This window comes from Dreissena polymorpha, chromosome 6 (genome assembly GCF_020536995.1).
Source record: "Dreissena polymorpha isolate Duluth1 chromosome 6, UMN_Dpol_1.0, whole genome shotgun sequence".
NCBI classification, from domain to species: domain Eukaryota; kingdom Metazoa; phylum Mollusca; class Bivalvia; order Myida; family Dreissenidae; genus Dreissena; species Dreissena polymorpha.
The window spans coordinates 14,729,045-14,742,649 of NC_068360.1; the positions used below are offsets into that span (position 1 = coordinate 14,729,045).

The window sequence follows — 13,605 nt, forward strand, 5'->3', positions numbered from 1 at the left end:
GGGGCTCCACGCTCCACCGGGTAAGTATTAAAATGTTAACCTGCGGGATGAACCGGTAGTTACCGTGAAGGACCGGCATCGATTGGCGCGGCACCGGGAACAACCCGGACGGCACCGTTGCTCCACCGTGGCCCATACAGACTCCGGTAGAGCTACAGCAACGCCCCGGTTGTCGCCGGTGGTGCCCAGGTGGAGCCCTGGTGAAATCCGGCAGAGTCCCGGTATAGCCAGGTTCATTGGTAAACCGGCGCTCTGCCGGGACGCCACCGGCACATCGGGGCTCCGCCTGGTCATTACCGGCGACGACCGCGATTAAACCGGGTCGTTGCCGTAGCTCTGCCAGGGTCTGTTGCCATGATAGCCCCGGTGAGTCTCGGCGGAGTTACGGTAGACCGAGGCTTTGCCGGAACGCTGCCGGCTTTTACCGGGGCTCCAACTGGGCATTACCGGCGACAATCTGGGCGCTGCCGGGGCTTCACCGGGATAAACCGTAGCTTGTTCGGGGTTGACCGGGACTCTGCCACATTCAGGTTTAATAATGATGAGTATCTGTTGATCTGCACCCAGTTAACATTCACATGCGCATATATACGGTCTTACTTGCATTACAAAGCTAAAGGAACCCTATCAATGTGCATCCAGTCGATATATTAAGGTGGCTTATTCGCAAGTAATTGTATTAAATAACTAATGACATTATATTTATCTGTGTCCATAGAATGTTCGCATGGCTTGAGACGTATTAAAAAGCATTGTGGAACTTATGGACGTCTATTAATCTGCGTATAGACAACGATTACATCGTGCGTATACCATCAAACTAAGGTTGTTCACGGACCGTTTTACGTCACAACTGAATACATTTTACACTTACTCTTACATGTTTAATTTCCATTACATGGATCGCTCTAATTAAAATAAAAATACTTTAGTCGCAATTAAAGCAGTATAAGAATGCATATGGATAAGGATTGCATTACTTATTTAATGCCATAAATTAAGATGTTCGTGTCGACTGAGCGCAAATGTATATGGAAAAATCCCATACAATCCCCGATTGTAACCGTATACGCGCCCTCCGAGTGCTGTCGTAACGCATGCAGATTAATAGGACTTATTAGTTTTCCGTCAAATTTAAAATCCATATAAAAACCTGTGAAATACACTGTGAAGGTTGTTGGCATGCAATGCATAAGGATTAATAGGGTATCACAAGTTCCCCGTTGAAATTAGATCCATAAAAGAATCTGATAGGATGCGTTGAAACGCATGCAGATTTATAGGGTTTCATTGGTTGTCCGTCGCAAGTAAACTTTATAAGAATCTTAGAATGCCATGTGAATGTTGTCGAAACGCCAGCAGATTTATAGGGCTTTATTATTTTTCTTTCACAAACCAATCACATATAAAAACCTGAGATATGCCTTGTAAAGTTTATCGGACGCATGCAGATTGTTCGGGCTTCAGTAGTTATCCGTCGCATGAAACCAAAATCGGAACCTGCTCAGACTTTGGACCTGGACGCTGATGATTAGGGACTCACTACGTTTTAAATGTAATTAAGAGATTATAGCATACGGGATAAACACTTATAAATCTTCAATGCTGTCGAAACACATGCAGATTGATAGGGCTGCAATAGTTTTCCGTCGAAATCAACCACATATAATTCAAAGAATCTTCTTAGATTGTTTAGACGTAAATAAGGTGTTCATATCGCATTTAATGGAATAAAGCCCGTATACGCATTAGTTTAATAATATCTTTTAATATAGCATAGAGACCGTATAAGAATACGGGAATGTCAACTGGGTGAGATTATAGGGCTTCATTTGTTATCAATTGCAATTTAAAAACATATTGAAACATCTGAAGATTGTACGGATGTATATAAAATTATAAATATAGTTTATTAAATAAACATCATACCATAAGCAGACAAATAATGTTTATTTAATGTTAATTAAATCAAATTCATACAATTAATAGTTGTAGTCGGCATCTATATAGATCTGTTCCGGAGAATACACCTGCATACAAACTTAAAATACTCAATTTCTGATGACGCATACACACTGGGATATACACTCAATGACAGTCTGCTCTATACGATATGTTATGCACGTCTGCACATAACATCAACCCAAAACAACATCCAGATTGCGGGAAATTTCCCAGCTTGCAAAATATTTGATTGATAGAATAAGCAACAGGCTACAAATTACCAAATGTATTTTGGTATCATCAATAATTATTATAGCTTATTGACTGCAGTCCATGCAACCTTGCAATTTATTTTTTATTTTTATTATTATTTATAACGCTCCTTTAGCACAGGAGTATATTGAATACATCAAAATATTGATTAATTTAAATAGACAAAAAAGGGAAGCTTGCAACCAATATCTGGTCTTTCAGCAGTTAGGCCTATGGGTGGATTTTGCCCATATAAAAATAACTCTATATCTGTTTAATATGACACAACTTGTTGAGCTTATCAACAAAGCTCATCATGTGCAGTAACGTTATGTGTATACATATTGTATAAAACATTTACAACATATGTTGGTCAAAAGCTATGCATAGCTTTTGTTGCAATTTTGATATTTTCTGGGCTAGATTGCACTTTACTGGTACGCAGTTGTTTTCCACTATCAACAAAGCAGGGGTTTGGGGAAGTCCAAATTTTTGACGCTCTTAAATATTAAGCTACTTTTTATATGGGTAATATTTAGCCCATATAAAAAGTATCTCTAAATTCTTTGCGCGTCTTATAAATGAGACTACCCTGGCATTTCACTCAATACTTTGATCAAGTCATTCTTTTCTTTTTGGATTTTGAAAATAATTGATGTTTCGTCGGCATTGAGTTTTTCAATTCGATTCAATTTGTTTGTACAAAGACCGCATGCTGCTCCTTGATTTTTTATTCTTAATTCATTAAAAACGACACTATATTGATTTACGCTAGTTAAAGATTCTAAACTGCGATAATATTTTGGTTTTAAGGTAGTTAAACAAAAGGTACATTTCTTGTCGGCCTGCATGTTGGTAGCCATTGTTGTTGTTGTTGTTGTAAGATTCCCCCGTTGACTTTGCGAGGTACCCAAGGTGTAGAGCTGTAGTTCTGCCCTTGGTAGTTTGAGGTTGGCGGCCTCTGGAAGTGTCTGATGATGTCTCACAGAATGAGTCCTCACAAGAAATCACATAATTATATACGCTCGCGATAAAAGCACGCCTATGAACGTTATATAAGGTAGCCGGGTGTTAAAAAAGAGTGTGTCCATCATGATAAAATGTAAGAAAAAGCTGATACACCGACTTAAACTATAATACGGATCACCGGATTGGCACGATAAAAAAAGATATGTACAGAAATCGTCGCCTAGTGTGTCTCCGTAAAGTACAGTCTATAGAATAGGGCGATCTTTGTTTAAAAAACATAGTAGTGGCTAACGCATATAAGGGTAAAAATTTAAAGCGTATACATAAAACTAAAAATCCCTAGTAGCGACAGACAATGAATTGTACGTTAGCAATACCCTTACAGTGATTATGTTTTTTTATGTTGACGTCTGCTTTTTTCCCTCCATAGCAGAGAGTATTGAAATATAAACGTTATTTTGATTGGCCAACCGAATTTAATAGTTCATGACGCGTCAAAAACGGCGATATGCTAGATAAAACTCCCACGGTTTAGGAATGGAGAGTAACGTAATGAATAGACCGGGGTTGTCCGAGGAATGGAGATTAACGTAATGAATAGACCGGGGGTGTCCGACGATGGAATGGAGAGTAACGTAATGAATAGACCGGGGGTGTCCAACGATGTTCCTAAATCGTCGGATACCCACGGCTGCTGATTACGCTCCGCTCATTAAGGAATGGAGAGTAACGTAATGAATAGACCGGGGGTGTCCGACGATGATGTATGAGCGGAGCGTAATCAGCAGCCGTGGGTATCCGACGAGGTGACATAACGTGAATTGAAGCATATTGTGCTGATAAATGTAAAACTGCATTATACATACAAGTGTGCAGCAATGCCATGTATAAATGGATCAGAATTTGTCAATTTGGATATTTACTGACTTATACTGGCTTTATTGTACTTGAGAATATCACGGAGTGTATATTGACAGGAGATGAATCGAGTATTTGACCCTTACTGTAGTAAATTCAATCTTATGCAAAAACTATTCATCCGATTTTATTGGTTTATACGTTTTCTTGTTGCTTATTAATTCCTCTTTCAAAAAATATAACTTTTAGTATATTCCCGTTGTTATTAATGGATTTATAGCGAGTTAAACACAAGAAATACACATTTTATGTTTTACCACCGCGCGTTTTAACGTGTTGTGGCTATCGATCTTTTACGATTAGCGTACAGCGAAGCGCCGATGTTATACATTTTGATGTACCCACTCACGTCTTTTGTTAAATTATAGTTTCATTTCTCGGCCGATTTTGACAAATTATATATCATTAGAAAGCTTACGTTACGTAGTAAACAGATATATCAATATATATTAAGTTTTTCTTCTGATTTCGACAGCCCGGCGAGTTATAACTTTAACTTTTGCAAATATCATACCGTTTTGGAGTTTTAGAATCTAGATTTACGGTTGACATGTTCGTACTTAATACCAATTTGTAGCGTTTATATTTGGAGTTCAGTTTTAAAAATTACATCTTGCTTAGGAGAATAGAATTCTGTATACGATAGAAAAATTTTTTGTTTAAAAACGAAAGTAAATAAGGAATGAAGGCGGGAAAATGTAGCGCGCGTTCCTAACGCACTGAACTGATGCTACGGTCTTGGCGATTATGCTTTTGTTTAGAAACCGGCCATTGAATTTCTTTTGCCATCTTATTATATTTTTTATGGAATATATTGTAGTATTTTGTTCACGAAACATATCAATAAAGCTTATTATAAATGAATCTTAATAAATTAACGATTTCAGCTCTTGTTTATAACACAGAAAGGGTGTAAAATTTATGATGAAACAGCGTATATAGCGGACCCTCTCGATATTATTCGGCTTTGCATGCATACTTGAAATAAAATGGGTGTCAAAAACATTCATCGTTTGCTGTTTATTATCAACAAGGTAATTATGTATAATTATTTGAAATGTTATTTACCTTAAATTATCAATTTATTAAAGATTCTTGAAAATCACGGTCCGTGTTACGCGGGTTATTTCGTATTTTGACATCAGGGCATCATGTCCAACTATTGAAAATCAGATTTTTTCACCGGGACGATGACGGCTTGGATTTAGACAGGCAGACAGATAGTTTATTCAGACTTAAACAACAGTACATCGTCTTCAACTCAAATATATAAATTATTTTTAGACGAATTGTTAGGTGATTACACATATAGCAGTGATGATTCTGAGAATGTTGCCATGTTTCTTATCCGTGTAATCTAGAGTCCGTGAGAATATATAACATACCATGTAAATCGCTTTTACGTTGATTTTGTAATAAATACTTCTGAGATTAATCTACATGTACTTTAAAGGGATTTTTTCATGGTTTGGTAAATTGACAAAATTGAAAAAAGTTGTTTCAGATTCGCAAATTTTCGATTTAGTTATGATATTTGTGAGGAAACAGTTTTACTGAACATTTTCCATGGTCTAATATAGCCATTATATGCATCGTTTGACGATTTAAAAACCTAAAAATTATAAAGCGTTGCAACGCCAAATGATTGAATAATTTGGAGAGTTCTGTTGTTGTCGTTTAAATTTGTGAAACTACGAAGATTGCTTATATAATGTATAAAATACGCTTGTTATGTAATCTAGTAAAGATAGCTTAGTTGGCTAATGCGTTTTTACTTCAGGATTCTGGGGGTCACTGGTTCGAGCCCTGCTGCGGGCTACTTTTTTAAAAACTTTTTTAAATTTTATTTTTGATTTTTTACTAGAGCTTTTAAAATTTAATGTTTACATTTATCAATATAAAGCATTTAATGACAAACTTCAAAACATTCCAAAGTCTGTGAAAAGTCCCCTTTAATAATTGTTTCCGACATGTTGAGTTGATAAGGAGACGGGTGGCAACACAACTCAGGATTTGCTGCTCATTATCAGTTTGAGCAAAAGCTTAATTTTTTATTATCTCAGATTTGCTGAGTTTAGAATCAACTTAACCAGGAGTTAGATTTGAGGATTAAGATCGACCTCAAGCGTCGATTATACATTTGTCGTGATCGTAATGTTTGGACAAGCCCTTTACCTGGGACTGACTTTGGGAAGTTTCGACATTACAATACCTACGTACGTAGTGCATAAGGTCATAGCGAATCATGTGAATTTGTATTTAACGTAATAGAGAGAATACATTTGAGGCAAGTTCTTTTCATTAGTTTATAAACCAATTCATGACAGTCACTGCATCATGCGGCGTCTCATCTGGGTCTACGCTGTTTGCCAAGGCCTTTTTTCTAGACGCTATGCATAAATGGCTTAATCTCCCGAAGGTCAACGATATATATTTTACCCAACTAACTTACATAGAACCGATATAAAACGAACGAGAACACGCTCTGCTGACAAACCAAAAGTCATGGTATACTCGGTTGTAATCGAACCGCAAACGTTTTATTACATACTAAAGTAAATCATCTTACGAAGGTTCCGGAGATAGTCGATGTATCACGATTGGTATTTCCCTTACGACTTTTAGCCACACAGAGATAAACTTCAATCTGAACGCATCGGACAGTGGGCTACACCACACCGTCGATCGCCGATATGGCGGAATTGTCCGAGGTGTTCCGATTGAGATAAACTTTAGGGCGTAGAAGGAAGTAGGACAGTTATAGTGTTTTATTGTTTTATTTGGATATCAGTTGGTGTTCATATATACAATTTGGCAACGTAATAAAGCAAGAAAATATAATTGTCTATAATTTTATTTTTTATGTAAAAGATATTAAAAGTATATATTAAACTTATAAACAGTGGTTTTCAAATCGAAAGTTGCAACAGGTTCAAACACAATTTCACAATGGCTTCTAAAAGATTTGTGGATTCAAACCGAGACAATGCAGGCGACTTTATTGGAGAAAGTGCTGTGACACAATCATGCGAGCCCTGTATGAAATCGAACATATCAAAAACTCCTACGGTTTTCTGCAAGGATTGTGATGAGTTCTTGTGTGATGCGTGCACAAATCCGCATAGGGTATATAAGCCTGGTCACCATAATATTGTCAATGTACAGGACCATAAATCTGCGCCCGTAATACTCGACATGAAAGGAATGGACAAGTGCCATGAGCATGGACGAGAAATAGAGTTTTTCTGCCAGGATCATTCTAAGCTTTGTTGCCTTTCATGCGTTCTTATTCACCGGAAATGTGACAAATTGGATGAAATAGCCAAAGTATCCAGACAAACACGACCCGACCTGCAAGCATTAAAACAATCATTGATAAAAATGCAATCCGAGGCTGACGCTATTATAGCGGATTGTAAGCAGTCCGAAACTGGCTTAAATGAGTCCATTGCAAAGATTTCTGCAGAGGTGGATACAATGAAAGATCGTATCATACAACTATTTGAAGAAGCAAAGCAGAAATTAATAAGTGAGGCAAAACAGTTTAAAACTGCAAAAGGCAAACGAATCGGGAATAAATGTGACGCCTCGCTCAAAGTTAAGGAAGAACTAAACAATGTATTGTCGATGTGTTGTGTCGTTTTAGAACGCGGAACGCCCAGTCAACAGTATATTTATTCAGAACAAATGAAGGAGAAACGGAAAACTATCGAATCAACTATAGATGAACAAAGAAAGATTACATTCTCATCAACAATGACAGTGTCTTTTCCAAAACAGGTTACTTCACTTCTTGAGATGGGAAGCAATTCTATAAAACTGAATTATGATGGCAACAAGACAGGTATTTTATTTCACAGTTAATTTACATTCGGTCTAATTTTAATAACGGTATTTGTCTATTGCAGTGACAGTCCAGATAATAAGGAGCGGTATGAAGTTTAAACATGTTATTCCGAGTTAACTAACTGGATATTGTTACAATCGAACAGTTATTTAAAAAATCAAAATCATTAAATGTAGTATGTACAATATATGTTCAGAATTGCGCGTGCAATGCGGTAAAAATAGACATACGTAACTAGCAGTATTTGAGATCATTGCACTAACATCCTGATTAAATGAATATACTGATAATTTAAAATATTTCATGTTCATTTTTTCATATATTTAGTAAATTTAAAACTTTAGAAATTTTAAACGGAATGAACAAAGAAACGCAAAATTGTTGTAAGCGATACGACACTAACGTAAGGTGCGCGACCATAAATAGATACATACGGAACATGAACTGAATTTGATCATGATGGGGGTAAGATTTATATTTCAACCTAGTTGATTTAATGATTTATGAATTTGTACTCTGACGGTTTAGGTATTGCAACGCATTATTGTTGTTGTTGTTGTTGATGATGATGATGATGATGATGATGATGATTATGACGACGACGACGATGATGATGATGATGATGATGATGGTGATGACGATGTTGATGATTTTTATATACTTTTAAGTAAACACATACATTTCCAAATAACGCAAAGTCCCGTTTGGGTTATTGATACGCAATAATAAAAGAATCATAGGCAAATGTATTATCCGCTTGTATCGCTGTCCGTAATTTAATTTCGTATATTTTTAAAAGAGCAGTTTAAAAACCCAGTCATATGCTGATTAGTGATTGGCCCAGCGCGATAGAATTATGAAATACTATTTATTTAGGATCATTTAAATATTAGAGCTTTATTTGCAAAATATTTCATGACACTGTACAAACACAAAGATATGTGAACAAGTTTCCGTCAAATGGGCTCATTTTAATAAAATAATATATAAGTATATAACAATAATACGAAATAATAATAATAGTACTACTACTTCTACTACTACTACTACTACAACAACTACTACTACTAATACTTATTATTATTATTATTTTTAATATTATTATTATTGTTGTTTGTTACTTTTATTTTAGTGGACACCAGTAGCATCAGCTTGTCGTCCCCACCAAGGCCTGTCACCCTGGAGTTGCTTGTATCTGTGGATCTACCAAAGACTAGAGATGATAAGAAGGAGCCTGTCCTCAGTGGACTGGACTTCTTGCCGGACGGGAGACTGGTAGCCGTGGATAACAAGAACTGGAAATGTATCATAATGAATGAGCGACTACAGAGACTTGGAACACCGTACAAGTTCAAGGGTAGCCCATATTGCGTAGTATGTGTGTCTCATGATACACTGTGTGTAACGGGTGGTGGTTCTAAAGGTGTATGTCTCCTGTCTGTGAGTACAGACAATACCATCACACTGACCAGGGAGATCAAAACAACATCCAAGTTCTTCTCTATATGCTGCATGTCTCCATCTAACATGGTCGTGAGTGCGTTCGATAATCCCCGTCCTGCTAGAATGATATCAGTGGACGGGGTAGAGTCAGACTTTGATCACTTCCTGACGTTTCCTTTGAAGACGTACAAATTAGATGAGTCTACATGCACGTATGTCCAGTCTAAGAACACGTTAGTTCTGACTGACCAACTCGCTCACACAGTGTACATGTACGACACCGTGAATGGCACATCTAGAGCAGTCACTGATGAGAACATACAGGAACCTCGTGGCGCCTGTGTAGGACCTGGTGACACGGTGCTGGTGTTCAGTAAGAATAACCACTCCATCGTGCACCTGACCATTGACGGTAAAATACTCGGTACATACCCAGTGGATATGGAGTACCCGGTAAGCATATGTGTGTCTAAGGACGGCACCAGGCTGGCGGTGACCAACAGCGTTAGAGGCGCCAAGAAACTTCACTTGTATAAGATATCACCGGCCATGAGTTAGATGACTAGTAAGATGTTATCCATGTGATCAGGCTTTATACACAATTATGTAATATTGACTTTCGTGAATTGATGTGGTTAAAGCAACTCGTAATACTATAATGTTTAAAGAAAATTGAATAGTGTTGTTATAAGGTTTTATCGTTGAAGAATTTCGAAATATTTCGAACTAGCTATGTATTTTGCATTTGTTATTATGTAAAATGTGTCTTTATACTTAACTTCAAGAATTGTTACATTGTGTATTTGAATGATTTTAAATGTATTGTGTATGTAATGCTATTTATATTTGCCTTTCATGCAACTTAACCGGTGTGTACGGTAGTTAGGCGCGTTAAGTATTTCTAAATGAATGTTGTTGTTTTTTAAAAACATTACTATGCATATATTTTCTTAAAGGGTCCGTCCAACAGATTTTGGCATGTATTGAAGCATGTCATTTAATGCTCTATATTGATAAATTTAAACATTTAACCTAAAAATCTCCAGTAAAAAACAACAAGAATACAATTTAATAAAAGGAAAAAAACTCAACAGGGCTCGAACCACTGACCCCTTGAGTCCTGGAGTAAAAAGTCTTCCGCATTGGCCACTCTAGTACTCTACCATCCATGCTCATACATAGAGCGGATGTATTTTTTACCTAGTATATAAGCAATCCTCATAGTTTCCCAAAATATAACTAAAACAACAGAACTTTCCAAATTTTTCAATCGTTTCGCTTCGCACGACGTTTCATAACTTTCAGGTTTTCAAATCGTCAAAAGATGCATATAATAGATATTTAAGAGCATGGTAAATGGTCAGTATTTCTATTTCCTCAAAAATATCATATAAAAAACGAAAATTTGCGAATCTGAAACAACTTTTTATAATTTTGTCAACTTACCAATCTTTTGGACGGCCCCTTTAATACCACGAAAGAAAGTGTGCGTTCTCTCAAAATAATGCTTGTTTTTGTTTAACGTACATTGGCCACTATATAATGATCAACAAAAGTCGAATAGGACTAGAATTCCCAGCATGTCACTTGTGCCTGTAAATAGTCAAATGCCTTGTATCGTTATAATGTAAAGGATACTTTAAAAAGTCGTTAATTTCAGTTGTTGTTGTCTTTGTTTGTTTTCAAATAAACACAAAACGACAATATCAAATTAATTCTAGGCTCATCTTAGCTGTGTTATAATTGTATTTTACAATTCATCAATACTTGCACTGTGTAACAATTTATGTATTCGTGAATTACTGGGGCCGAGAAAACTCACGCTTAAATTGAAAACCTTGTAATACATAACGCTCTAATCAGACATCCCATAGCAACGTGCTAAGAATGATAAACTGATAATTCGAGTAAGGTAGTAAACCCATCATATTCAATGTTAAGAACATAAGAAGTAATATTATTTTCTTGAATCAATAATAAATGTAAAAAAGGTTGTCTGCTGTCCGATTTCGATCCGGGACAACTTGTTTTCAAATCGAACGCTCTGCTACGGAGGCCCTTATATCGTGTTTAACCCATTTATGCCCAGTGGACTCTCCCATCCTTCTAAATTGGATCAATTTATTTCCAAAAATTAGGAATGTCTAGTATATTTATTTCTATATTTAGAATATTTCGTACAGAAATTCCGTTAAGCAAACAGCGTAGACCCAGATGAGACGACGCTGTTTGCCCAGGCCTTTTTTTCTAGACGCTAGGCATAAATGGGTTCTAAGAACCCCTATCTTGTTTTGATTCTGCCTAATTCGTATGGTTATATGCATATACGCATGTTTTCTTCAATTTAAATTGCATGTAGTTGATTTTTAACTTTAATAACTTCCTACGACTTTGATTAAAAATGTACCTCTTTATATGTTAAGGAATGTATTCCAATCACGATCAGAAAAGGTACGGGCGTCTACAATTACCCGGACATTAACGAACTTAAGATAGGTCGAATATCTGAAATGGGGAAAGTCACATATATGCATTTACCGTGTATGTCTATTAAGATATGATTTTAGTTATGCGTTTCATACCACATTTATGATTTCACCTTTTACAGCTTGGTCAATGAATAGCATGAACACCCTATTTCCAATGCCATGATGCGTATATTATATAACATAACGGTGTACTTTGAACTCATATAGTTGTGTCATTTGTCACGGCTTTTAATTTCTGGAAATGTTAACTTGTTTGTTTTGCCTGACGAATTTGTGAATAAAATTTGTAAGATAAAAACAAGTGGTCATGTTTTTGTTATAGCACGTATGCAAACATTGTATTTAACCGCGCTTCTTACCTATTTGATCGAGGTTCAATGGCCAATCCCGAAGCATGCGAGTTTGGTACGTGGTCACCATACCGTACATGTGGGGTTTTCTACGGGTACTCCGGCTTCCCCACCCCACCCCTCCAAAACACAAGACCACACCAACATTGAAATCTTTCGCTAACAACTACATAGCTCTACACTGCAGTGATAATTCCAAATTCGTCCAAACTTTTGCGAGTCTATTAGATTAGATTAAGTATGAATAAGTACTGGGGCACACTTCGGGTCCACAAATAACGCAGCCTCAGGCGCGCAGGGACCTCACCAACTTCGACAAATGCACGCTTATGTTAATAAGTAATACTTCTGGGCAGCTTTAAGGCAGCCTTCAACTGCCTCTGCACGCATAATATCCCAGTCGATGTTAAAAGTCGAGGTGGCTCCAGTAAATAATGTTTTTAAGAAAACAATGAATGTGTTTCTAAAAGTCGTAATTTTGCCTCACTGTAAGCTAGTCCCTTTTACAGATTTAAGTATAGGGACGAAAGTGTTCAGGGGTCGTGTTCCAGAAGCATCTTTAGTTAAATTGTATTCTTATCTTTAAAGTTTTTCATTTCGTATTGCAATAGTTTGCCATCAATATTTACATGAAAATAACATCATTATGTCATTGTTATTTTAGGAATACCAAAAACATGTGTTTCCTTATTTAGTAAAGAAATACAAAACATTGTAATTTTGACCTTAAGTGAAATTATTTAAGAAAAGAAAAGATGTTTATGGAATACCATCCCAGGTCAGATAAAGACGAAAAAGAAAAAGGAATACACTGTGCGTCTCAGTAGGATTCCAACTATGAATGCGTTGAGGGATTTGCATATTCAACCCATTTATGCCTAGCTTCTAAAAACAAGAGGGCCATGATGGCCCTGTATCGCTCCGATTTTTTATGCGAAAAAAACGTGCAATGCGCATTGGTTGAAATGTACTCAAGCATGTGACTTTCTCTTTCTATCCCTCGTCCCACTGGGCGCTTAAAGTTGGAAGGGTGAGCATTTTTATATATGGAAAAAGTTACTACCGTGTTAACTAAACAGACTAAAAAGCCTGGGAATTGTTGCACAGGTCCTTAAAGTAGGTACATTTATCTATCCAAAAGATATTGTCGTTCTTTCTATTTCACATATTTTTAGATGCTGAAGATCAAATCTACGCATTTGATTTGAAACAGATTCACAAGACCCATATGAATCAAATACCTTAACCCTGTACCAAACGACACATTTTGGACATTCCCAATATGAAAGAGGTTGCAGACGACAATTAAATTGTAATAGAATATGAAGGTAATGATTAGGTAGGGAAGAAATAATAGTGATAAAAGGAGAAATTGCTCATCTTGACCAAGTGA

General features: G+C 36.5%; 1 protein-coding gene across 1 annotated transcript; it reads left to right on the top strand.

Annotated features, from left to right (window-relative positions):
* Positions 1 to 6,778: 6,778 nt before the first annotated feature.
* Positions 6,779 to 11,032, top strand: LOC127834847 (uncharacterized). The gene is made up of 2 exons (XM_052360918.1): positions 6,779 to 7,927; positions 9,063 to 11,032. Exons 1-2 carry the CDS (start codon positions 7,033 to 7,035, stop codon positions 9,929 to 9,931), a joined length of 1,764 nt encoding a protein of 587 aa, XP_052216878.1. The 5' UTR covers positions 6,779 to 7,032; the 3' UTR covers positions 9,932 to 11,032.
* The last annotated feature ends 2,573 nt before the right edge of the window (positions 11,033 to 13,605 follow it).

Bases quoted from the DNA above. Each gene is read 5' to 3' on its own strand.
- LOC127834847 (XM_052360918.1), top strand. From the start codon at position 7,033: ATGGCTTCTAAAAGATTTGTGGATTCAAACCGAGACAATGCAGGCGAC. The intron at 7,928-9,062 runs GTATTTTATTTC...CTTTTATTTTAG, and splicing joins TTATGATGGCAACAAGACAG to TGGACACCAGTAGCATCAGC.